General features: G+C 43.9%; 1 protein-coding gene across 3 annotated transcripts in view; it reads right to left on the bottom strand.

Annotated features, from left to right (window-relative positions):
• Positions 1-12,790: 12,790 nt before the first annotated feature.
• Positions 12,791-24,154, bottom strand: part of LOC107312849 (gamma-aminobutyric acid receptor subunit beta-4) — a 72,536-nt gene continuing 61,172 nt past the window's right edge. For all 3 annotated transcript variants that reach the window (XM_015860641.3, XM_015860642.3, XM_085544662.1), the window contains one exon: positions 12,791-23,700. In XM_015860641.3, the coding sequence (XP_015716127.2) occupies positions 23,323-23,700 (378 nt within the window). In that variant the 3' untranslated portion in view covers positions 12,791-23,322. The remainder of the gene's footprint in view (positions 23,701-24,154) is intronic.

The raw sequence follows: 24,154 nt of genomic DNA on the forward strand, positions 1-24,154 counted from the left end.
AGCATGCTGACTCCCAGCATCAACCCTGCTGCAGAGTGAGAAGGTGAGAGCCAGCAGCTCTCTCAGAGATGCTGAGACTTATCCCAGGTGGGGACAGTGGGACTACTGTTTGATTAACCAAAGGCACTCACAGACCAGGCACTGGATAAGGAGCCCCCCCTGACTCCAGCGAAGCAGGCCAGATGTCCTCAGCCTTGCCAACAGCAGAGAGTCAGAGTTTCCCCAAAGAAAAGCAAGCCCAGCAGCTGGTAGGCTCTCCTACACCCCTAGCTCCAGCTAACAGCCCTGTAGCAGAAGATCTGTTATGTCAGAGATAGAGCAAGGTTGCACTGTGGTGTTGCAGGGTCCCAAATTAGCAGTGTGTTAGCGACAAAGCACCAGCACCATGCAGGGTCAAGTAAGAAAGGTCAAATCTATTATGACAACTTCTATTTTGGCTGAAAATATATCCTCCTTTAGCACTAAAAAGATGTTTCTCCCGGGGTTTGTGTTTTTGTGGCTTTTATGAGAGAAGCAGACCACCACTGTCTTGATTTTCAGGAATATTTTTGGATTTTTACTGCTCCTAGGGTGTCCAACACTAAAAATAAAATATAGATTCTTGGTTGTTACTGCTGTCAAAAATAAACTAAATCCCCAAATGAATCCCATTAAGGGAGGTTTAAAGGTCAATTTAATGTCCCTGCAAGATGCAGCATTATGAGGAACCTGGCCTGGAGCTCTGCAGGGGGCTGGGAGGGCACAAGGCCCCCTCTCCCCACCAGCACACTGCCTTTCCCTTGTGCCCACCAGAGCTGAGAGCTACTTGTAGTAGGGAAGCAAGAGCAGCAGGGATGACAAATAACAAAGCGACATTTGAGAATGAGATGAGCACCTGGAGAAAAGCTAGTAGTAAGGAGAGACACAGTGGGGGAGAGGATCCATGGAAGCTGTGATGGGACATCCCAGGTTCTCCTGAATAATCTGTTACATGCAGTGAAACTCGTGATGATAATTCCAAGTCTTCTGTTTACATCCTTGAAGCCATCATCATAAGGCAGAAGGATAGGCTGTTTTTATTTCATTTTTTTAAGGGGGGTGCCTCAGATTAGAGCTCACACGAAAAGGATGAGCACTAAATCTGGGGCTAAATATTTCATTGCCACAGATGCTGGCATCAAGTTGGTTACAAAGAAACTCTCTTGAATTGTTTTCCTTTGTTGTTTTTTGCTTGTTTGCTTGGTTTGTTTGGTTTGCAGGCTTTGATGTTATTTATTTATTTCATTTTGCACAACTTTCTGCTAAATATTAATTTGGATGAGGGAAAAATTTGGATGAGACCATGGACAGCCCGATTCAGTGGCTGGCAGCCAGACTGTGGCAGGGGGTTGGAGATGGATGATCCTTAAGGTCCTCTCCAACATAAGCCATTCAGTGATTCTGTGAAAAGATAACAGAGTTCAGCCGAATCAGCTTGGAACTGGAAGGTGCCAAGTTACAAGGAAAGAAAGAAAGAGACTGATGAGATAAAACTTCATTGTTACTGTCTTTCTTGCAATTTTCATGTACTCAGCTGATCTGCCTCATGCAAAGATCAAGGACGACTTTGCCCTAATTCATGGTGAGAAAGATATTTTTTCTTCAAGAGATGGAGCTCAAATTTAGACAGAAGGGATTGTGAACAGGGTCATGGTGGGCCTTTCAGTTTGTCATCCCTGTCCATGACTTATATGGTTGATGTCAGAGAGCCCGTCCATGACATGCTGGATTTCCACAGTTGTGCTCCTCTGTGCACTGCACCATACATAACATCTTGTTTCTGGTACAATCAGTAATGGGCAGCTAAGGAAAGAAATGATGTTAAGGAGCAACAGCTTCCTTTTGTTATGTTTCAGAGGTTCGCAATAAAACTTCACATGGGAAATCATGTTTTATGCTTCAATGCGGTGAGCAAAAGCATCCCATTTCCCTTTTCTGCCATTCAGGCTAAATTCGGCTCTCCCTGACACCGGTATCTTTGGAATACATCCACTGAATTTATCCTGCCTTTCCACAGTGGCATCTGGGAGCAAGATGTGGATCCTTATTTATTTATCAAGGCTTTATGCTTTTGAGACTCGCTATTGCAGGAGGAAACTTCCTCAACATTTTTTTTTCTGTTCAGCTGCAGAGGATTCAGCACTGGGCATAAAAGCAGCAGCATCCAGAGGAACAGAGCCAATTAACAGAGAGAGGGCTGCAGCCGTCTGCACACCGCAGTCCTCCCATGCCAGCTTCCAAGAGAGCTGAGCAGGGTCTTTCCTGGCTGAGCAGCCTTTGACGTCGGCACTGATACTGAGGCAAGGGAGACACAGATGGATTAAAATAGCACAGCTTTTATCAGCTTTGCGCAAAATTCTGCTTCAATTTAAATTCATTTGTCAGGAGAACAAGGAAACTGACGTTTACTTTGAGCGGTTGTTCTCCCTGTTGGCTTCAGAGGAACCTCAGAGCCAGCAACAGCCAAGTCCAAGGCCTCACAATAGAGGCATCATTTGGCTCCTGGGCGTGCTCCCAACTTCTTTCTAAACAGAACCAAGTGCTGGTGCTCAAGCTGAATGAACCATTGGGCAGCAGTGAGACACAAGAGCCAACCCATCCTACTGCCCCAGTTACTGCTGAGTTAAGGAAACAGCCCACACAAGGAGAAGTCCTATGGGCCTGCTGTGGTTAGAAGATATTCACTGAGCCAGGAATTGCAATTCCACTTTCTCCTTCATTTTGGAAAAAGTTTTTTTCCTGACTTCTCCATCCCAAGTTGCAGCATCCCTGGCTCTAACTTTGCTCGTGGTTTCTGCAAACCCCTTGACTCTGACCTGATGGATATCAGGCTTTCACTGGCCCCACTCTCTGCCATGCCAGAGTCACCTTGTTGGATTGCAGGTGCGCTCTGGATCTCGGTTCTCTACTGAAAAGTATAACCTCTTTTCCAAGTGCTGTGATGGGCATAAGCAGAAGGTGACTGAGGAGGAGCATTCAGCTGCCTTAAAGATGAATTCAGCAGATGGTGATGTATTTATGCAGCTCCTCATCAATCCTGGTCACAGCTTTCTGCAGAGCAGAGCTAACAGTGCAAATTTTGTGTCAGAATAGCTGCATTTGCCCATGGTGACACTTAACTCCTCTCTTAGTGTGTACCAGTGCTTCAGTGTCCTTGAATCCTGACCCCGCCACAGAGCTGGCTCCTACTGGGTGTTTATGCATGATCCAAAGTAGTGCTGAAGTGCACAGGGTGAAATGGCCCCACTGTTAACTGCAGTGAGTCCATGTTCAGAATTCTTCTCATACACCACCTAGCGCATAAGCAAGTCTCCAACTTATGTTCTTTTATGCGTTCATTCAGGTAACCCATGCAGGATTTTCCCCTTCCACACACAAGAAACACCATTGTGACTCCAGGCAATGTTGGTGTGTTAATGACTACCACATTTACTCCATGAATATCAGCCATGTGATGCTAGTTGCTTGTATGAAAGTATACCTAGAAAGAGATCATTGTGATAGCTCTTTGGCTTCCCTTCTCCAAGAACTAGGAACATCCTAGATGAATTCATCTTGTTCAATTCAAACCCAGCGTTTTTGGACCAGAAAGAGACTGAAAAGTAACCAGAGGAGAGGAAATCAGGATGATTGCAGCCCTTTGGAAAGACATGTTTCCCCTGCAGGGAAAGTCAGAAAAGCATTGGAGGAATTGCCCACACAGTTTTGATTTGGCGTTTCTCACCTCTCTCCCCCATTTCAAATCCATGGGCCTGCCACACCTTCCACACTGGAAACAAAGCCTTAGAATACATTAGAGCAGAAATGGAAAAGAAATCATACTGATCTCCCAATTAGCATGGAGTACTTAAGCAGTCAGATCTTTGCATTTTAATTGTAATCACTCCAAACACAAAAAGCTGAAGTGACAAACCCCACAGCTAATTCCTACTGATTAAGTCGCCCCTTAGTCCCGATTCCAACATTTTTGTGGTTTCTGCTTTAAATCCTTGGCCTCTGGACACAAGCAGCTGAAAAAGGCAGTGCATTATTTTTACTCTCTTTCACTCAACTCATTTTGCTTCACTGAATCCTGTCCCTGTGCCATGTTTGCATACCCTGGTTCTTTGCCCTGGCCTGACACATGCCCATGGACCTTGAGGTGCAGGGACAGCCCCAAATGCTGGCAGTGTGGGGCAAACAGCAGAGGAAAGCAAGGCTAGAGCCAACACAGAGTTCACAACATCATGAGACATGCAGGTGGGAACGGAGTTCTGCAAGTCCAGTACACCCCCAAAGCATGACTACCTGGGAAGTTAACTTAGATATTATGGGCTGTCCTGCCAAATAATAAATATTTCCAGGTGCAGAGACCCTACAGCCTACTTGCGACTATGTTCTGTTGAGTGAATGCTTTCTCAATGGGAATGTTTTCCTTTTATCTAATGGATTTTCCTCTGTTGCCATTCTGCCTCTCATCCTATTACTGTGAAAATTAATTAGGACCAAATTAAATCAGAGAGGGAGTATGCTGACCTAAGAAGAGCTCTCAATCCTCTGTGAAAAGCAGAGTACACAGCACAAACTCAGCTTCAAGCTGATTCAAACCAAGCCTTAGAGTCACGCTTCCTGGATGTTTAGTTCAAGATCAAGTCGTGTGTGCTAATAGACATGATTCTCTGCTTCTCTGCAACATACCTCTCTACAGAATGGGCTCCTGTCCCCAGTATTCTGCATAGGCACAGAGTTGGTCCTTGAGAGATAGTTGGTCATGATGGTGGTGGGCTAATGGTTGGACTGGATGTTCTTAAATGTCTTTTCCCAACCTTAATGATTCTATGATTCTGTGACTGAGAAGGAAAAGAACTGTGAAAAATGTGAAAGGTTATATTTATTAAAGAAGATAATAGAGAAGCAGATAGGAGGTGTAGATCTAATGAGACATTATATGGGAAATTCCTTCTGAAGTGGATGAGTTACCCCAGCGCTTCATGGCAGGATGCTGTTCTGGGTTACCCATGACCCCACTCATGAGCACAGGTTGTTGATGAACCCATAGCACTGAAAGTCCACATGAATTTAGCTGGCCTCTGTTATTCCTGTTCCTTCCGCACAGAAGCCAGCATGAAATGTCAAGTTGGTCTTTTGAGATTAGTGGCAATGAGGTGCTGTGATTGTTGTACAAAACTCAAAGAGTTTCCTTACTGTTGCTTTGTAAATAATCTCTTTTAATCGAAAGCAGGAGTGTTCTTTACCTAAGAGCAATTCTTGGAAGCAGAAATACAAGTAGATGTGAGGGCTTGGTTCTCATCAAGCACATCCCAATCCTCTCAGGTCTTGCAGCCAGGTGGAGAGGGCAAGTCAGCAAGTGAGAGAAAAGCAGGGTCTTGTCTCTGGGTATCACTGCCCCATAGAACAAGGGATGCACCGTGTTGCCTTGGCTCTGCCAGTTCACTTCTGTAGGTGCTCATCCTCACCCAGGATTATGTCTCACATATTTAAATATACATATGTAAATATGCATCTATTTCTGTAGAAGGGGTGGCTCAGACTCTTCTGTTTGTACATTGTGTTTAAGAATATGAAAGCCCAAAACTGTGGCTGATGCTGAAGTCTCATTTCTTTTTGTAAGCAGAGCTATGCATGCACAAGCACACTATTTTGTTATTAATCAAATTAAGGAAATAATTCCCAGAGGTGGGGAAAAAAGTATACGGCTTTACACTGAATCAGTTATTCCATACAGAAGGCTTCATTCTTTTTTTAGCCTTTTAGGAAGAAAAATGGAGAAACTTACAAGTGGTAGACTGCACCGCAGGTCTTTGCCAGGTCCTCTTCTGCATTTGTTGCAGGCTCAATATTGCCATTACTATTCAATTGCATTATCTTCAAGGCCTTTTTGGCTGTGTGTTACAGGGGAATTCTTCACCTCACAGAACCTGATTAACTGTCATCAGCACCAAGCTCTTGCAGATCTACTCTCACTCTTCCTTTCTTCCTTTCTTCCATCCTTCCCTTCTTCCTTCCCTTCTCTGCACCCTGCAGTACTTTTTATTCTCTGATGACTATGCATCTTCTGTTTGTTTCATTCATACTCATAAGAGCCTTTCTCTTCTCTCGTGTTTATATCTCTTCTGTGTTTTGTTGCTGTATAACGTATCCTGTCTTTCCCATTTCCCTTCTGGCTGAAAAGCTTGCTGAGGTTTCTCCCTCCTAAGGTTTCCCCTCCTCCTTGAAAGCTTGCACAAGTTCTGTGACTGCAAACTGCATCCCCCAGGAAGATGCACAGAACAGGAGGGGTTGCTGTCGTGGGACTGTGGGGCGAATCTCAGGTTAATTTGTGAAATTAACTTCAGGCTCAGCAGCAGTTGCTGCTGCTAGTACTTCAAGAGAGAGAAGTAAAATGCTGATGGTAACATCTGCCTCTGTGATTTACAAGAGGTATAGGAATGTCTAGAAAGCTCCAGAGAGCTGTACATGGTAGGGGATTTTCTTGTGAATGACTTTCTTTGAGGAAAAACTACGTGGCACTACATGGGAAATTGCAAAAGAGTCCAACAGCAGTAAGAAGTTTCTTCTTTCTTTTGCCTAACTATATATTAACCCCCCATACATTGTAAGCAATTTTGAGACAATGGTGATTGGAAGACATAATTAGAAGTAGAATCCTCTTCTGTAAAACACTGTTCACTCAACACAAACATCCGTGAAGATGCTTTTCACTATCCTTATTTCCACATAATCTCTGGAAAGTGGGTCAGTATCTGTGCAAATATATAGGAAAGTGAGAAGATGGGTGAAACATGCTCTTCTATTTTGTCCTTTCCGACACCATTCTGTGGACAGCTCCCGTAGATGCAGGACTCACACTGTTACAATAGGTTGTTACAGTATTTCCCTAACTCACGTAGCAGACACCTTATCCCATCTCTTTAGAAGTGCAGTGCTTCCACCTACTCCAGCTGGACAGTTCTACCAGTAAGTAAAATGGGCTGATGTGATCCACAAGCTGGATGATGTAACAAGGTTGGGTGTGGCTCTGGACAGCCTAGTGTAATGGTTGGCGAACCTGCCTGTGGCAGGGGGTTGAGACTAGAAGATCTTTTCAACCCAGGCCATTCTATGATTCTATGATGGTGGGCCTATCTCTTCTTCCCACACCATCACTGAAAGGGGAACAGACTCCTTTCTGCAGCACAGTCCTTAGAAACTCCCCAGTGAGACTAGAAATCCTCTTTGATTGTTATGCATCAGTGGATTCAGCACTGCACCAAGGAATCAGAGACCTGAACTCCATGTTTCTAATTTTCTTGTTTATACCATTCCTGGGTGCTCCCTCTTGCTCTGCTTACATACCTCCCAAGGCATTCACGTGATCCTGCAGTGTGAGTCATCACTGCTGTTTCATAACTTGAAGCCAGGTGGAAACTTTATCCAACAGAAACATAAAAATGCACAAGCACGCACTTCTCTGCCACCCTTACTTCCCCTGGATAAATTGCAGTCATTTCCTTGTTCAGTAAAGCTGAGCAGAAGCATTGTTCAGATATCTCAGATGAGAAACTTATGTTCTGTGGAATGTGTATTCTTGTGTACACATGGGTGTTACCTTGCAGGGGAAAGAAGCTTGGGAGATTTGGGGATAGAATAGAATAGAATCGTTAAAGAAGAAAGACCTCTAAGATCTCCAAGTTCAACTGCCAGCCCAACCCACATGCCCACTATACCATGTCCCTCAATGCCACATCAACCCTTTTCTTGAACACCACTCTTCCCTGAGTAGTCTGTTCCAGTGTATCACCACTCTTTCAGAGGAAAAATTTTTCCTAATAGCTAACCTGAGCCTCCCCTGGCTATAAAATAGAATGGAATAGAAAATAGAATAGTTCAGTTGGATGGAACTTTGAGACATCATTTAGTCCAAGTGTCTGACTGTGTTAGAGCTAACCAAAAGTTGAAGCACAATACTGAGGGCACTGTCTAAATGCCTCACAAACTCTGACAGTCATGGGCTTGTACCTCCAGGAACAGGTACAGAAATGCTTTTAGACACACAATCAATAATTATTAGTTATTTGCCTTTTCACTTCCTGTAAATTTAGATTTTGAGCTAAGACCTACTACATGGTTAATAAACATACAATGTCATATTTCATTAATTTATCTTCTAATAACAGGTTCCAACAGTGATATCTGTGAGAGCTCTTCTCTGCGACAGAAACTTACTTTTTGTTTTTAATTGCAAACACAGCCTTGGATGTATTCCCATGAATCGAAGAACATGTTGTTGTTTTTTTGAAGGACTTAGAACTAGGCTCATGATTAATTCACCAAATTAAATTAAACCAGTTGGCAACTCTGATTTAAAGTTGGCTCATTTTCACCCATCTGACTTCAAAATGGCAGAATGGATTTTTATCAAACTTCAGAAGAAAAAGGAAAGAGTTTGCCTTTGGGAAAAGGAACAGGGACCAGAAATAGAAATAGGAAACAGCAATAGTATTTGTGTATCCTCCTTGGCCATTCAGTGTTACATACAAGAACTGGTGGCTGATGACACTGCCTGAAGCTCCATAGCAGTGGTGGAATGCCACTGCCAGAGGATGAGATTCAGGTGCAGAAATGAGACACTGGAGCAATTCCAGCTCCAACAGGAGTGCAACTGGTGCAGCTCAGCAGTGCTAACTTTCTGACCCTCTCCTAAAATGAGGCTTCAGCTGTACACGCAGCTCTCATCTATAAACCCATAATGTTAACAAACCGGGCAGCAGCTCCTGTTGTGATCTTCACAGCTCCCCACGGAGGGTGCTTGACTGCATAGCAACTGAAAGATGAATCCAGTTGAAAATGTGCTTATCATTCACCAATAAACCCACAGAGTGAGAGAATATACAGTGTGAGGATGTGGGTGGGTGAGGACGGATCTACCCTGTGAGATTGGGTACATGGTAGATGGGCCATCTCAAAGCAGTATCTCTGTGAGCTCTGCATCATGCTGTGAGGTGTTTTGTTCCAGACAACATGCTGATTTTTTTCTGCATGCAGCAAGTTAGGGTCATAGAATCCTAGAATTGTTTGAGTTGGAAGGGACTCCTGAAGGCAGTCACTGCAACCCCCCTGCAATGAGCAGGGACACCTATGGCTCCATCAGGTGCTCAGAGCCCCATCCAGCCTGAACTTGAGTGTTTCCAGGGATGGGGCACCCGCCAGCTCTCTGGGCAACCTGTGCCAGTGCCTCACCACCCTGACTGTAAAATCCTTCTTCCTTATATCCAGTCTAAATCTCCGCTCTTCTAGTTTGAAACCATCTCCCCTTATCTTGTCACAACAGGCCCTGCTAAAGAATCTGTCCTATTCTTTCTCATAGTCCCCATTTAGGTACTGCAAGTTCCTTCCTGGTGGTTTGTACAGCAGTGATTTTTAGACTAGGGGCATGAAAAATGCAGTCTTGTATCTGTTATATCTACTGATATTGCTTCTTATTTCAGTGAATTATTTTTCTAATTGGTCTTGCATGTTTACATGATAATGTCTCCTAGGAGAGAAGTATGAAGGATAAAGCTGAATTATTTCATTGTCACACACTGCAAGTACAGGGGAAAGGGGCAGGAAAACCTTTCTACTACATCTTGGGTACAGGTTGAAGTTAGGACCTTCCCTGATACAATGCAAGTAGCTTTATTATCCTGATTTAGGATCTGTAAGCACAGAACATGAATGGGAGTGGTATTTAACATCTAGTTTATCAGAGCAGAATTTTCATTCCTCAAACGGAGATGATCATTCAAAACCAGTGTCAAGAACAGCTTACGTAAATCATTTTTTAAACCAGGAGCTCCTCTGGAGAATTTTTCCAGCTACAGACCTTGCTATCAATATTTGTGTCTTTGTTATTGCAGTGCCAGACTCCTGCACTGTGCTTAGCATGATGTCAAAGCTTCAGACAACCCATCAGCCAAAGCTGGTACAGACCCTGACGTTGCACTTGGCAGCTGTGTGTTGCTGGGAAGTTCAGTCCTGCCAGCCATACTTACACTAGCTGCCTTGTTTAGGTTTTGTTTGTTTCTGGCCAAGATGCCAAACGTCCCAAACTTACCTGTTTGTGAGGGAACAGGTTCCCATCTTCACAGAGATGCCTTCAGCCTTCCAGCAGACAAGCTGCAGGATGCCAAATTTCTGTTGCCTTATGTTTGCAGCAGCCTGCCCAGGCAGACCCTGCTTCTCTTCCTACACAGCGTCTTTGGTGCAAGGAATAGAGTGACAGAACTGGCTGTGGAAGGGTTTGTGAGCTATGTCATGGCTGTTTGTAACAGAGTGGCCCTGCTTGGGGGAAGAAGTCCACGTGAGGTGTTCAAGGTTGAATTCTCGGTCTGATCCTGCATTTCCCATGGGCTTGTGAGAGCACATGGAACAGTAAATATTTAAACTGTTGACACAGTGCCCGATTTAGACAGCAGCTTCAGCCTCACCCTCGCTTGGAGAAGTGTATTGTCTGGGGGAATGTTGTGTGACCCGAACAGCCTGTGCAGAATGTTGAGACTCCTTCACCCTGTGCAGCCAGGCTGTGGCTGGGTAACCTCTGCTCTGTATGTCCAGGAAGAGTGTGATTTCCATTGGTTTCCCAGCACAAAGACTATTAGATGAGACTTCACAATGCAACTGGCTGGACAACATTTGTGAATTTCTCTTGTTTGGTTGTTTTTGGTTTTTCTTTTTTTTCCATTCAAAAATTCCAAAGAAAGTGAAATTGCAGTAACTCCAATGAAATGCTTTTCGGCTGCTTTAAAAGTAAATACTGAAGTTTAATCGCTGTTTTGCTCTCGGTTTTTCTGAATTTCCCTCCTTCATTTCCCTGCCTGAAATTTTGCATTGCAAATTTTGTTGATAGGACTCAAAACATAATTTATTCTTGGACACGAATGCTCCAAAGATATATCAACAAAAACTAAAACCTTCTTGACACCGATGATTTCACATGCTCTAAGGAAAACAGTCTGAGATTTCTAAAACAACTCTCTTTTTAGACTCTCTTCTTTCTCCAGCTTAAGAGGGCATATGTTGACTTTAACGCATGGTAGCTGGCAGCGCTGTGTGCTGAGCTCTGCCCTCTCGCCACCACCCAAACTTTCAGAGGTCAACTCACAGTTGTATTTCCTATAAATGTGCTCATGCCTTTTAAATCTTTGGATAATATTATATATTATGATGTTACTTAAGTCCCCAAAGCATTGAAAAGTCAGAGGAGCCTGGGTGTTTAAAACTTCTGAACGCGTGGATCTCTGTCATTGTTTCAATGTTTAATAGCTCAGCACAATTAATGCTGCCATATGGCTCCTGTTATCAGCAGAAATTCTTTCAGTACCCTGTAACATATGTAGACATGTATTGAATTTAATGGGGTGTTTGACTGTTGCTGTACAGCTGCCTTATCTGAGCTTCCAGGAATGATAGGTGTGACTGTGGACGTGGATTAATATAGTACAATTGCTAGAATTCTGATCTAGACAAAATATTATTCATAACAGAGTAGAGAATGGGTGTGTAGGGTGGTTGTGACCTGTGTCTGTGGTTATGAAGGGATTATTAGCATCTTCTGCTGAACCACGTCAGGAAGAAATCATTAAATGCTTTTCCCTGTTGCAGTGTGAGATCTTGCCATGGAAACCCAGGGTACAATAGATTAAACAGAAGAGAACAGGGAAGCAAGGTGAGATTAACAGAACTAAAATCTCACTTCAAATTAAATGAGACAAGAAGATGAAGTAGTTTTTCCAGCAGCTAAATGTATGCGCTGTTATCTCTTTAATAAAATGAAGGCAGGAGGAAAAAAGCATCACAGTCCTCTCCAAAGTGGTAGATTAGCAGGAACTGTAACCACCACAGCTCTAAAAGATTTATGTTGTGCTGCTTCCCTCTTCTTCATTCTCCAATTGTTTAACCATTAACACTGCAGACACCACCCACTTGCTATTTCTCTTTTAAATTGATCAAGAAGTTGGCTTTTATGTTTCTGATTGGGTGGGAAACTCCTCTAGGTTGAGCTGTCCATCTATGATTTTGGTGAGCAAACTGTGGGAGGCTGAGCCCCTCAAAGTGTTTGGACCCTTGAGACTGAGGGCTGGTTGTTCAGCTTCAAAGAGCTTCAGTGTTAAGCAGGATGATGGGAAGGAAGTCCAAGAGGAGAGAGTGTCAGGGGCATAAGGACACGTGAGGTGCAGCCTTTCAGCTCAGCAGGGCTTCAGGGCTTTTGACTGTGAGGACTGCCCTCATGGCTTGTGAGAGAGTTATGAGTTGAGTTGTCACACGTGAAGAAAGTAAGGTAATGATTTTATATTAGATATGGGCTTTGGATTCAGTGGGGAAAAAAAAAAAAAGATCCAAAGGCAAAAGAGAAAGCCTCCTTTCTCGTTTCACCCATGACCATGGCTGACCACACATTCCCTCTTCCCCATCGAACCCCTCAGGGTTTCCACAGCCCTGAGAGACAAATTGTAGCATGTTGGTCTCTCTGCACATCCTTATCTGCACATCCAATTCTTCTGGTGACTTCAAGAGGCCAAATCTTTTAGCTTAAGATGTCTGAAGCTTAAGACTCAGCCTATTAACAGATTTCAGTGAAGTATCTCAATGCCTTGCATCAGTCAGTTCTGAAAACGATACCGCCTTAACTACTTTTGGTTAGCATGAAAAGATCCAGCAATACTTGAGTACTAATTTGCTTGTGGAAATAAGACTTGAAAGCGTAGATTTTTTACTCCTTAAAATCAAAGTAAGATACCTCATAGCAAAAAAATAAGACTCAGGATTTATTCTGTTTTCCCCCTTTGCACTGGGCAATAGCATAGAGCTTGTGTGCATCCAATTCTTGGTACAACGGAGCAGGATTCTTGGATACATAGAAAACTTTGCTTAAGTTGTAGCAAAGTCCTTCAGACACACATTTTAAATGGCATAATAAGAGTTCGGTTGTAAAGTTCAGGACAGGTCTGAGTGCTCTGGGTGGTAAATTCATTGGACTTAAGACAGTGCCTTAAAAATGGAAACCTCTTGTATTCAAACCAGCAGAGAAAAAGGTTCTCCTTTAAAGGTTGTATTTGTTATCTGTTACTCTTGTCCTGGGTAGGAAAAAAGAAAGCAAACCCAAAAGCCCAAGAAAGATTCCTAACCAATTGATAATGAACAACTTTCAAGTACATTTACGTGCACATACATTTGTTTGTCTGTTTGTTTGTTTAAAAAAAAAAAAGAAATATTTTTAGTGTTTTGACACTTTTTCTTTCAAGAAAAAAAGAAGAAAGATAGAGAGAAAAGAAAAAAGAAAGAGAAGAAAGTAATGTACACGTTACATTATTTTGGCACTGGCATGGATCATGTTAAAAAACATTTGTTGTTAATATTTATGATGGTTTGTACAAAATTGTAAACTATTTTCAAGTTTGTTTTTACTTTTGTTCATCATCACCTTTCAAAAACTGTCACTGCAGGAACAGAAATACCCCAAACTAAACCCCAGAATGAAAGCAAGGCAACTCCCCTTGGCCCTGCCCATCCTTCCCCCTGCCTTCCTGCTCACTCTACCTAGAAGAAGGCGGAAGGAGACAGTTTTTGAAAGCACCCAGCTGTAATTGGTGAGCACGCTTGTCCTGGAAGCCATCCCGTGGCACAGAATGGGCTTCAGCTCCTTTCCATCTGGCACAGGATGGCTATGAGAGAGCAGAGACTGCCACCCACCAATCACACCTTCCCACCTCTAGAGTAGACAAAGATGGCTCTTTAGGTCATTTTATTTTATTTCTTTGTTGTTCCCCCCCCCACCCCCCCCCTTTTATTTTTCCTCCTCCCCCCGTTTTTTGTTTTTGTTTTTTTTTTTTACAAAAATTTCTACATCTAAATCACTTTGCTATAGAAACATTATTTTCTTTTTTTTCTTTTTTTTCTTTTTTTTTTTTTTTTACATTAGTTAAAGCAGAACCTGCTTTCGTGAAAAAAGACAAGGATCAAGGTCTTATTTCATGCAGAAAATGCAAATTAAAGAACATAAAAAATGGGTGGTCTGTTCTTTTTTTTTTTTTTTTGTTCTTTTTTTTTTTTCCTTCTGTTTGTTTTTGTAATGCTGTACAGGATGCAACGCAGCCACTCAAGAGTATGTCAAGATGGTTCACAGCTGTCCCTTTGATAATGTATATTGACATTGCCATTGATCTCCCTGTTCTGTTGTCACTGTTGTTCAGTTAGGATTTTGTTTGAAATTCTGGCCACATAAGACGTCCCCAGTTAGAGAAGATGTTGCCACTTCTTCATCACTGAAGGGAAGATAGATGAGTGCAGTTTGAGAGGATGATAGATTGGCATAAATGGTCTAGCCTTTCCTGGCCCAGACTTAGAGGTCTAATCTTGTTTGCGTTCATCCCTCTTAGCTTAACATCCCCGTGGGAAGCACATCATGAGTGGGCATTTGTTCTTCAGAAAACAGTTTCACCTCTGGAAGGGGATGTGATTTCACACAAAGACACAATATTATGACATGCCAGGCAATGGAGAGAAAAAATACTGTAGATTGGTCAAAGGTCATTTTGGAAGGTAGAATGTAAAGTACTTGCCTACAGGTGGTATTTTTCTGGTAACTCTTCAGTCTCTCTATTCTCAGATTTCCCATTTTCTTCTCTAGTACCTGGCTATTTGTCTTTCCAAGTGTTAGAAACTCTCCTCTGTGACATCTGCTGACCCTTTCTAGGGCTTTGCTCATGGAGATCATCTCTTTTGGTCTGTCAAGCACATTGGCCCCAACCTGGTGAAGCTGTCAGAGCCAGTTATGGTTTTAAACAAATGAGTGGTCATCAGGACTGCTCCCCTGCTTAGAGATGAGCACAGGATTGGGCTTTGCTGGATTGAGGTACTGCATGGGTTTAGACCTACCCTGTTCCTCAATTTTGCCCTTTTCCTTTTTGCTTCAATGCTCCTGAAATGTGGGAAGCTGGAGGCTGGAGCAACCTCATCTCCCCTTTGCCAAGAACTTTCTTCAAAATCACCTACCTTTTAGCTGAACCTCAGATTTATGCCCAGTATCTCCCTGCGAAACACTCTGGGCCATATCTCCCCCATTTCTACCTCCATATTTCTGGGGCTTGAGTTAGGTGAGATCTCTAACAGCCTGGAAGCTGTACAGCAAAAGACAAATTCCTGTTCAAAACATCCCTAGTAGGCACCCAGGTGGCCCTGTGGCGGGTGACACAATGCCCAGAACTTTGGGCCTGTTGTCCGCCATCCTTGAAGAAATAAATTAAGCTTTGCCAGCCAACAACAGCACAAGTTCTCTCACAAGGTGCACCTCCAATTTGGACTGACACCTGACATGTCATGATATTGTGTGGTAGTCACTGCTGCAGCAAGGAATCACCACTGGACCACACTGGGTCTCATTGGGAATGGTCATTACCTTGGCAAGGCTTGGTGCTGCAGCAGTGCAGGCCCCACAGCCTTGGGCACAGCCAGAGGTTAGTGATGAGAAAAGAAGGACCAACCTAGCACATAATTTCCTAGTGGAACACATAACAAGGAGAGAAATGCCTCTGCCAGACTGAGAGAGTACATTCCTCATGCTGAAAAACAGGACATTGCCTGTCTCACTCCCCAAACACCATCTGCATGACACCAAAGGCAATCCCGTTTTCCTCCCTTGCTGACCTGGCTTCTCCTAGCCTGATTGTCCCCAGATCCTCCTCATTTGGCTCAACAAGACTCGAGGCTGTTCTGCAAAGGGTGTTCTATGCAGCTGGGAGTTGGGAGCCATGTGACAAGATACCCAGAGAAGCACACTGCAGTCAAAGTCTCTGGCATTGGCAAGCTCTGGCTATCTCAGATGGGAGCAGGACAGTCCTTAGCATGGAGCTGGGATCAAGAGGTGTAGGATGGCAGATTCAGTGCCTCTAGAGTGAGATGATGATGGTGGATCTTCTTGGATGAAGCCATTTTTTCCCCCATGATTTTCTGCTGCAGAGCACACTGTGGTGCAGGAACTCATACTCACACAACTTCTTGCTTTGTCTCTGCAAAAAACTCCTGTTCTATGTACCCACAAATCCTGCCTTTGCTGTTCACCAGCAGGAATGGCTGAGTCAAGGCTGTGTGGCCTGCGTCATGCTGACACACTCTAGCTGGAATGGCAGTCGCAGTGGAGAGAAGCCTTACTGTTGAATAATGGCCATTCCTAAGAGAACTGAGACTTCCATATGGTCCACCTTCCATATAAATATTTTTCTTTTATCCTCGCCGCAATGAACAATACAACATTTATTGGCTGCAGAAACCACACTCTTCCCCACAGAGAAAGGACTGTCCTCTATTTTTCCAAAACACTAAGATAAAACAGACAAGCAGTTTCTCATCTTGTTTTTCACCCTTGGCATTCTTCCCAGCCCAAACAAAGATTGGTTATAATACAGAGGGTTACCTATAGGTCTCAGACCCACTACCATTATTGTCTATGGCATTCCACTATCACTCATTTCTGCTAACTGAATTTGCATGGAAACCAAACATCCCTTGGTCCAAAATCAGTCAATGCCATAAACTTAAGCCTGTTCATTTGCACTTCTGACCTTCTGTGCTTCTTCTGCTGCAGATTTTTTCTCTGCAAGTCCAGTGGCCACTAAAATAGATAGCTAAGCTTAACTCACGGTCTCTGCTTTGCACTCTCTCTTCCAAATCCATCTTTCATCATCTCTTCCCAAACAGCCAGAAACTTGCAAACAAAGGTCTATTGAATTGCAAAGATTCTTAAGAGAAGTCTGTCAACATTGACGGCTTCCTTGATAACTCTTGTCAGCAGCTGGGCATTTCCTAGCACTTGTCACCCTAGACCAAATCACAAGGCAGAAAGCAGCATCAGCAACAGCAGTTTTGCAAGACTGTTCAGGCTCATACTGCCTTTACTCCACGTGCATTACTTCATTTATACAACTGATACCTGATATCATTTTCATCCCTTCACTACTACATCCCAGGATACAGTAAGGCATAGTACAGTTTGGCTCTCCAGGAAGAGGCCAAATGTGCAAGAGATTAGGGTCTAATACACAACCTCCTCTAATTGACCTCAGGGATAGTGGGATCAAACACTGAACAGTTACTTATACAGCGTAACTTCCACCTCTACCACCCACCCCTTCTTTACTGCTCTTGGAGGTGGATGAGGGAACCAGCCCTAAGGTCACCAACTTGGTGGGCTGCACTTCAGTGCAGGCACAGGTTCACCCTCCAATCCCTGTGGGAAAATCTGGGAAATGGTATTGATGTATCAACCTGGAGGACAGTGCTTCTTTATTACGTTTGTCACCTTTCAGCTGTTCTTTACTTCTGAATGTACAGAACCATTTTTATTTGGTTTACATCAAGACATTAGAAATCAAACATTTATTTTAAAAACAAAAAAACAAAACAGAACAACAGCAACAAAAAAAACAAAAAAACAAAAAAAAACCCCCGAACCAACAAAAAAACCTCAACAAAATCAACCAATCAAACAAACTAAAACCAGATGAAAAAGAATAAAAACCAAGCCCCAACGCTATATACATCTTCTCATTCCCAGTCTCCATTCCCTTCCCCCCCTCTCTCCCGCCCTTCCTCCCTCCCCCCCAGCATCTGCATTAGGTACTGCGTCCAACACATAGGTTTCACATCTCTCACCCAACCCATGCCCCCAACCCAGTCTCCATGACTTCTGCAGAGATATCCCACCCTGCTTGGTAAGTCCAGTCTCATCTCCAAGAAAGCGTTTGGTAACCTGCACAGCATTTCTTGCCTGGTTATTTCTTATCTCTGACATCAGGGTGAAGCCCACCCATTGCCCCAGTTTGGGACAGTGGTAGCTCCTCTGCATATCCCAGCCCAGCTCCTGCAACATTGTCCAGATGCAAATGATTGTCCCTGCCTAGAGGGACTTAGCTCATTCTGAAGGCAGAGCACCACGAGTCTCCCTCTATTTCCCAGTTCCTGACCTCACCACCTCCCAGAGTCTGTGGTCTCTGGCCACCAGGGACTGCTGCCATGGCTGGGTTTCTTTGAGTGCTGCCTGCAGCTGCACCCAGCCCATCTGGCTCACTGCGGGTCCCCAGTTTCCAGTGCTCTAGACTTTTCAAACCTATTGTATTGCACGTATACTTCTACTAGTATCTCTCCTAATCATCTCTGAAGTTCTAGCTCATTCTACCTCATCCCATCCTCTCCACTAGGATTTCACTAACTACTGTCCTTTGGTCTGCGCAGCTCCAGAGGTTTCACTTCGGCTTGATAACAGTTCAGAGATTTAAAACCCTTTCACTCTCTCCATAAAAAGGAAAACAAAACCAACTCCCTCCCCTACTCCTTATCTCCTCACGCCAGAGCCTCTGGAGCAGATCTGGTCAAACAAACTGGCCCAATCAGGTCCTCACACGGCTCTGTTTCTGGGAAGTGGATGTGCTGTCCATTGGACAGAGGAAGCGCCAAGCCTTGGCAGGTTCCCTGCTTATTTGCAAGACATAAGCTGCTGGAATGGTGTCAGATGTGCATGCAAGAAAGCTGGATGCCAATTAAGACCTATAGTCCTGTTTGTTTCATGCACTGTGAACTTATCCTATATACACTACGGGCTGGTTTATGCTTGAAGACATGAATATAAAGGTATACATTTTCCTTTTATCTTAGTAACCAAAGCTTTACTTTCACCCATGGAATAGCAGGGGTTTGCTACCAGGGCTTTTATTTTCCTGTTCTGCTCTTTCTCTCTTCAGTTCTCAATACTGAAGGTGAAGGGGGGATAAGAGGGGACAGGTAGGATTACAGTCCCAAGGTCCTAGTTCCTAAAGGTCCCTGAGTGACAGCACTATACAGTATCAGAATATGAAGTGATAGGGTTGTGTTGGCCATTTATATCCTGAGAGAGATTTCACTTCTATTTCTCCTTTTCCTCCTCCTCCTCCACATGCCTGTGTTAGGCTGTTACGCATGGGAAAGGTGCAAAACATTCTCCTCCAGCCCAGCCCCCTCAGGCTGCCTGGAGTTTCCCTCATGCTCAGCTTACATTCTCTGACAAAAAACACAAGACCCAACAAAAGGCAACCCTGTCTCAAGCAGCAAACAAAACGAGCTCCTTTCAGAATTGCCTCCTGCACCACTGTAGCAAAAGCCAGATGCAGCTCCATTTTGGAGTAGCACTCACACTTTTTCCTCTCCACTGCTCTCCCTTCATGAAGAGGAGATGGACAGCAGCATGCACACAAGCTACAGAGTGGAAATCTCCTCCGGCTTTCCAACAACATTATCTTTGTACCCACCCCATCAAAGGCTCATGTCTTTCCTTATGTTTGTGATGGCTTGAAACCTCTCAGCCTGGAGTTTGAGTAAAACTCTTTTTTTCTCCACTGTCTCCTTTCAGAATCACTGGACCCCAAAACAACCCTCGGATTTGTTGCCTTTCTTAGGGTGGACACGGATTGCTATGGAGGGGGAAAATGGAGGTGTCACCTCGGTCCTGGAGAAGGGCATTTCTAAAGGCCTCCAGCATTCTTCCCTCCCCCCTGTCCAGGACTACATATTCTATTACTCATCTGACTTACAGGACTCGATTGTTCTCCATCCTGCCATGTCACCAGAAATTATAAGGCAGTTCCTGAACTGTGAGAAGTCCTGACCGCACACTCTTTGGCAAAGATTATTGTGTAGGACTGAAAAGTCCAGATGTCTGGATATACAAAGACAGACTCTATGAAATAAAACTGGCCTGGCAAGGACAGGTCAGAAACATTCAGAGAGAAATTAGGATGACTCCTGATAAGAAAGAGAACCCAGCCAACAGAGAACCGAGGCAATAGCAAAAGAGTCTGGCTCCAAATCCCAGCAGGTGAAGAAATCATCTGAGCAGTGCTTTTTTCCCTGGAAAGCTTTTGGATTGTCGCTATGAAATTCTGGACTCAGTCTCTGATTGAAGACTTGAAAAGTAAAAACAGACCCTCCCCCGTGCCTGATCTCCAGCTGCTCGAGGCCCCAGGCTGTACCTGCTATGCTGGACAGGGTTGGTCAGCAGCTGACAGGAACCCCTCTACAACCCCATGCAGGGCTCACTGCCCAAGCAGCAAAGAGCAGAGGTGGGCTTTTCATCATATCTGTGTGCTACTGCCTCTGCTGGCCCTTGGGAGCAGCTGAGGGCACTCTCGGGTGCCTAACTCCTACCACATATTGGTCAGGCTTCTACTACCGCTAGCAAATCACTGGGGTTCCTGAGTCATCTCCCTCAGCTTCATCATTTTTCTTACCACATGGCTATTTGTTCCCCCTCCAATCTTAACAGGCTTCTTACAACTGCCTTTTTTTTTTTTTTTTCCTTCTGTCATTCAGGCCACCCTTTACATTGCAATCCCATATATAAAGGGTAAGTGTTTTGACACTGTATTTACTGACCCATCAGCAGGTTAGACTTCCCTGAAAGGCCAAACCTGCTGATAGGCAGCCTCCCTCTGGCACGCATATTACCACACTATACTGCTGATGTCATGAAATACAACCTTATGACTTCCATTACAACTTCTAAAAGCCTTTTCCAAATTGAATCCCACTAGAAAGTGTAACAGTCTCTTCATGACAACCTTTAACTTCCTGCACATCAGGCAGAAGAAACTACCTGATTTAGCACTAGTCCTACCACCCAGTTCTATTCACTCTTCAAACTTACTGCTGTACAGATCCATGTCAGCAATGAACTGCAGCATCAAGAAAACCTGCTTTCAACAGTATCACTCCTGAATGTGGAAACCAGCAAGAAACTGTTCTGTAGGGCAGCTGGGAAGCTAAGCCTGATTTAACAATTGTGCTAACACCTTGGTGAGCCCAGTGAAGACTGGACTGAATGTGTGCATGCATGAACATGGGAGAGGGAGACAGAGACTGGGGATGAGTGAGAAGGATGGATGTTCTACTTTTATGCTTAGGAGTCTAGCAGTAGAAAATGCATAAAGCACATAACTGATATAAAAACAACAATACTTATCACTCTGATGAGCCCTGATCCTTCTTCCTCCAAGTCAAGGCAAAACTTTCTATGACTTCAGTATTACTAGTTCAGGCCTGTAGTAATTCACATTTTCTTAGCACTGTACAGATGCAAATTAGTAAATGAAAAGATGTGCATTAGATGCACCTGTTCTGTGACAAACAGGAGTTTCCCTGGTCTCAGAGAATCACTTTGCTCTTCCAAACAATGGGAACTTAAGAAAAAGGAAGAGGATGCTAGCAGTAAAATAAAGGGATGTTTGCATTCAAGGCAGTGTGTGTGTGGCTGGCATGAGAATACCTCCATCAGGTAAGAAAAAGTTCTCATAGTTATTCCATGAATGGCAGAATGACCCAAGGGTTAAAGTTTTGCACTTGTGAATTTATTATTTTCATGGCTTTTATTAACATTGTAAGGGAGATTATCAATCATCAGTGATTGCCCAAGTGGCCAATAATTCAGTGATTTATCTGAAAGTCACTGGCTCCTTTGGAAAAGGAGTACCCTTTTGTACCTTAATAATGTGCCTGCAGTTGGAAGCTACTACACACTTAAGGGCTTCCACAAGCACTGACAAGCTCAGCACTTTCACTGCAACCTTCATTCTGCCCAGTCTTTGAAGACCACTGTCTTCCAGAGGGACGATGCTCCATAGAACTCTACTGCATCCTTAGTTGCATCTTCTGCAGGAAGGGACACAAGGTGCTCTTCTCTGCGTGGTTTAACAGACATAAAGCAAGGCCATATAAAAGCAGAACATATTATAGGGTGGTAGATCGCCATTTGCTTCTGAAGCTCTTAGGAAATGGAATATTATTCTGGATATTTTCATCCTGAAATACAACAGTTTAAAAAACATCCACCCCTTCCTGCACCTTGCTGTAGGCTATGGTCATTTGGTGGGCTGGAGTGTGAAGTCCCTCGTTTGGCACAAAGAGTAGGTAGAGAGGGGAAATGGCTGAGTTTTCAGAGTCCTGTAACTGCCTTTCTCCCAAAACTCAGTAAGAAAGATGCAGGGTTGAAATGATTAGGAACAAGCCCTCATTTCAGGACTAAACCAGCTTAGATCCGATGCCAGCAGTGGACAATGGCATCATCCCATTGCTGATCCCCAAAACCCTCTCTCTCCTCAGCAAGTGTATTTGCACAATCTATTGTCCCCAGCCCTGTGTCTCTAGTACAAGCTAGGACTCCAAGTTCGCAAAGTTGCAATGAGCAAACAAAACCCTGCTATCCCCCCCAGAACATTGCCAGTTAAATGTCATCTGTGTTCTCTTTCTACAAAAGACATTACAAAACCCCCCTCCCCTGCTCCCCTCCCCAGAAAACATGCTTGCACACACACATCCACGTCCACACTTTCACACTCCCAGATGTGTCTCACATGCACACACTCATTCACACAGGAAAAACAGCTTGCAAACTCCTGAAGGTGGAAAAAGGCAACTTGCAAATGTGCCTTTGCTTTTGATAAGCTCCCTCCTCCCACCCCCCATGCCCCACATTGCCCCTTCCCTCCCAAATAATTTCCCTGTCCTCCCCCCTTCCCAGCTCTTCCAAAATAAATATTCTTTTTATTTGTTGGTTTAAAAGATTCTTTTAGGCTTGTAAGCAAGAGAGAGGGAGAGAGAAAAAGAAAAGAGAAATCTCATAGCATGAGAATGAAACCCCACTATCTCATGAATCCATGAAGGAATAGACATGAAGGAGTTGGGAACAGTGACAGAAGAAAGATTTAAAAAAATATAATAATACTGAGAAGAGAAAGATGAAATTATGAAGTTCAGTAGTGAAATGGAAGCGAGGATAGTGCATTAGTGAGCACAGCCAAAGATAACCTATCCACCCCCACCAGTTTTTAACTCAATTTCTTTATATCTCCCTCCCCCCCCCCCTGCCCCTTTTTAATACTTTTTTCCTTTTTTTTTGTTATTTTTCACTTTTTTTCTATCCTTTTTCTTTTTTTTTTCTCCTTTTTTTTTTTTTTTTTTTTTTTGATTTTTTTTAAAACAATGGTTTAAGTCCTTCAGCAGGAAACCAAAATCAAGACAAACACACCCCTCCCTGAAATCACTCCCCTCCCATATACCTTTCTTTCCCTTCCCACCCCCCCCCCCCAACACTCCGTGGTTCTATATGTGCTGAAAAGAGAAGAGTAAGCTTAGAATAATTCTAATGAACCAAAGGAATAAATGATAATGATAGTAAAGAGTAAAACCCAAACCCAAAAGACCACAACACTCCTGTGTTGTCATTGTCTGAGTGTCTGTCCCTATCTCTCTTGGAGGCTGCAGGCATCAATTTACATAGTACAACCAGTAAACAAGGTTGAAGAATCCAAAGGTGATTGGAAAAATGATTCTTGACCACTTGTCAATGGTGCTGACATCTGTTAGGTCTGGGATTTTGAGCTTCAGCTTGGATGACCGCCGACGGAGACGGCAGTTGGCACGGTTGCGGGCTGCGGCATGGTGGGTCAGTGGGACATGGCGGTCCAGGGTTGGGTGATGACCAAATCCATCCCGGGAGGCCAGCTGCTTGCGGAACTGAATTCCTGAGCCTTCAAAGGACATGACAGAGTTTCGAGAGTCGCCGACGCTGCTCATCATGTCCGTGGCCAACAGCTCGTTGTTCATATCCAGAGTGCTGAGGAGAATGTTACCATAAGGGTCAACCTAGAACGGGGGAGACAGAGAGAAAGCTAGCATGGATGTCTTGTGCACTGTGTGCACAGCTACACTACCAGGGATGGTTTTGAATTGCTTTCTGTATATTGATACTGGTCTTTGGGTTGTAAGTGGGCTCTGAACTTGGACTTCTGCATTTGCAAAGGTCACCCATTGATGTTGGTTGCCCACAGGCAGGAACGTGTGCTTTCAGCAAACTTGTGAGTGAATCAGTGTGTTTGTGCCAACAGGGTAGGACCAAAAGGCACAAAGGTACCTTAGGGGTACACCTGCCCTTGCAAGAGGATGGTCCTGATGAAACTGGCTTGAGGATAATGACCAAATGTTCAAGGAGAAAAATTCCCAGTAAACAATGGGAAGGGATCCTTCTTGGCATCTGTCTGCAAACTTCAGTAGATCTATGTTTATAAGACAAGGGAACTGAAGGTTCTTGTGGTGAAGA

The sequence above is a fragment of the Coturnix japonica genome, chromosome 4, assembly GCF_054131305.1.
Source record: "Coturnix japonica strain WE chromosome 4, WE-NBRP24, whole genome shotgun sequence".
NCBI classification, from domain to species: Eukaryota; Metazoa; Chordata; class Aves; order Galliformes; family Phasianidae; genus Coturnix; species Coturnix japonica.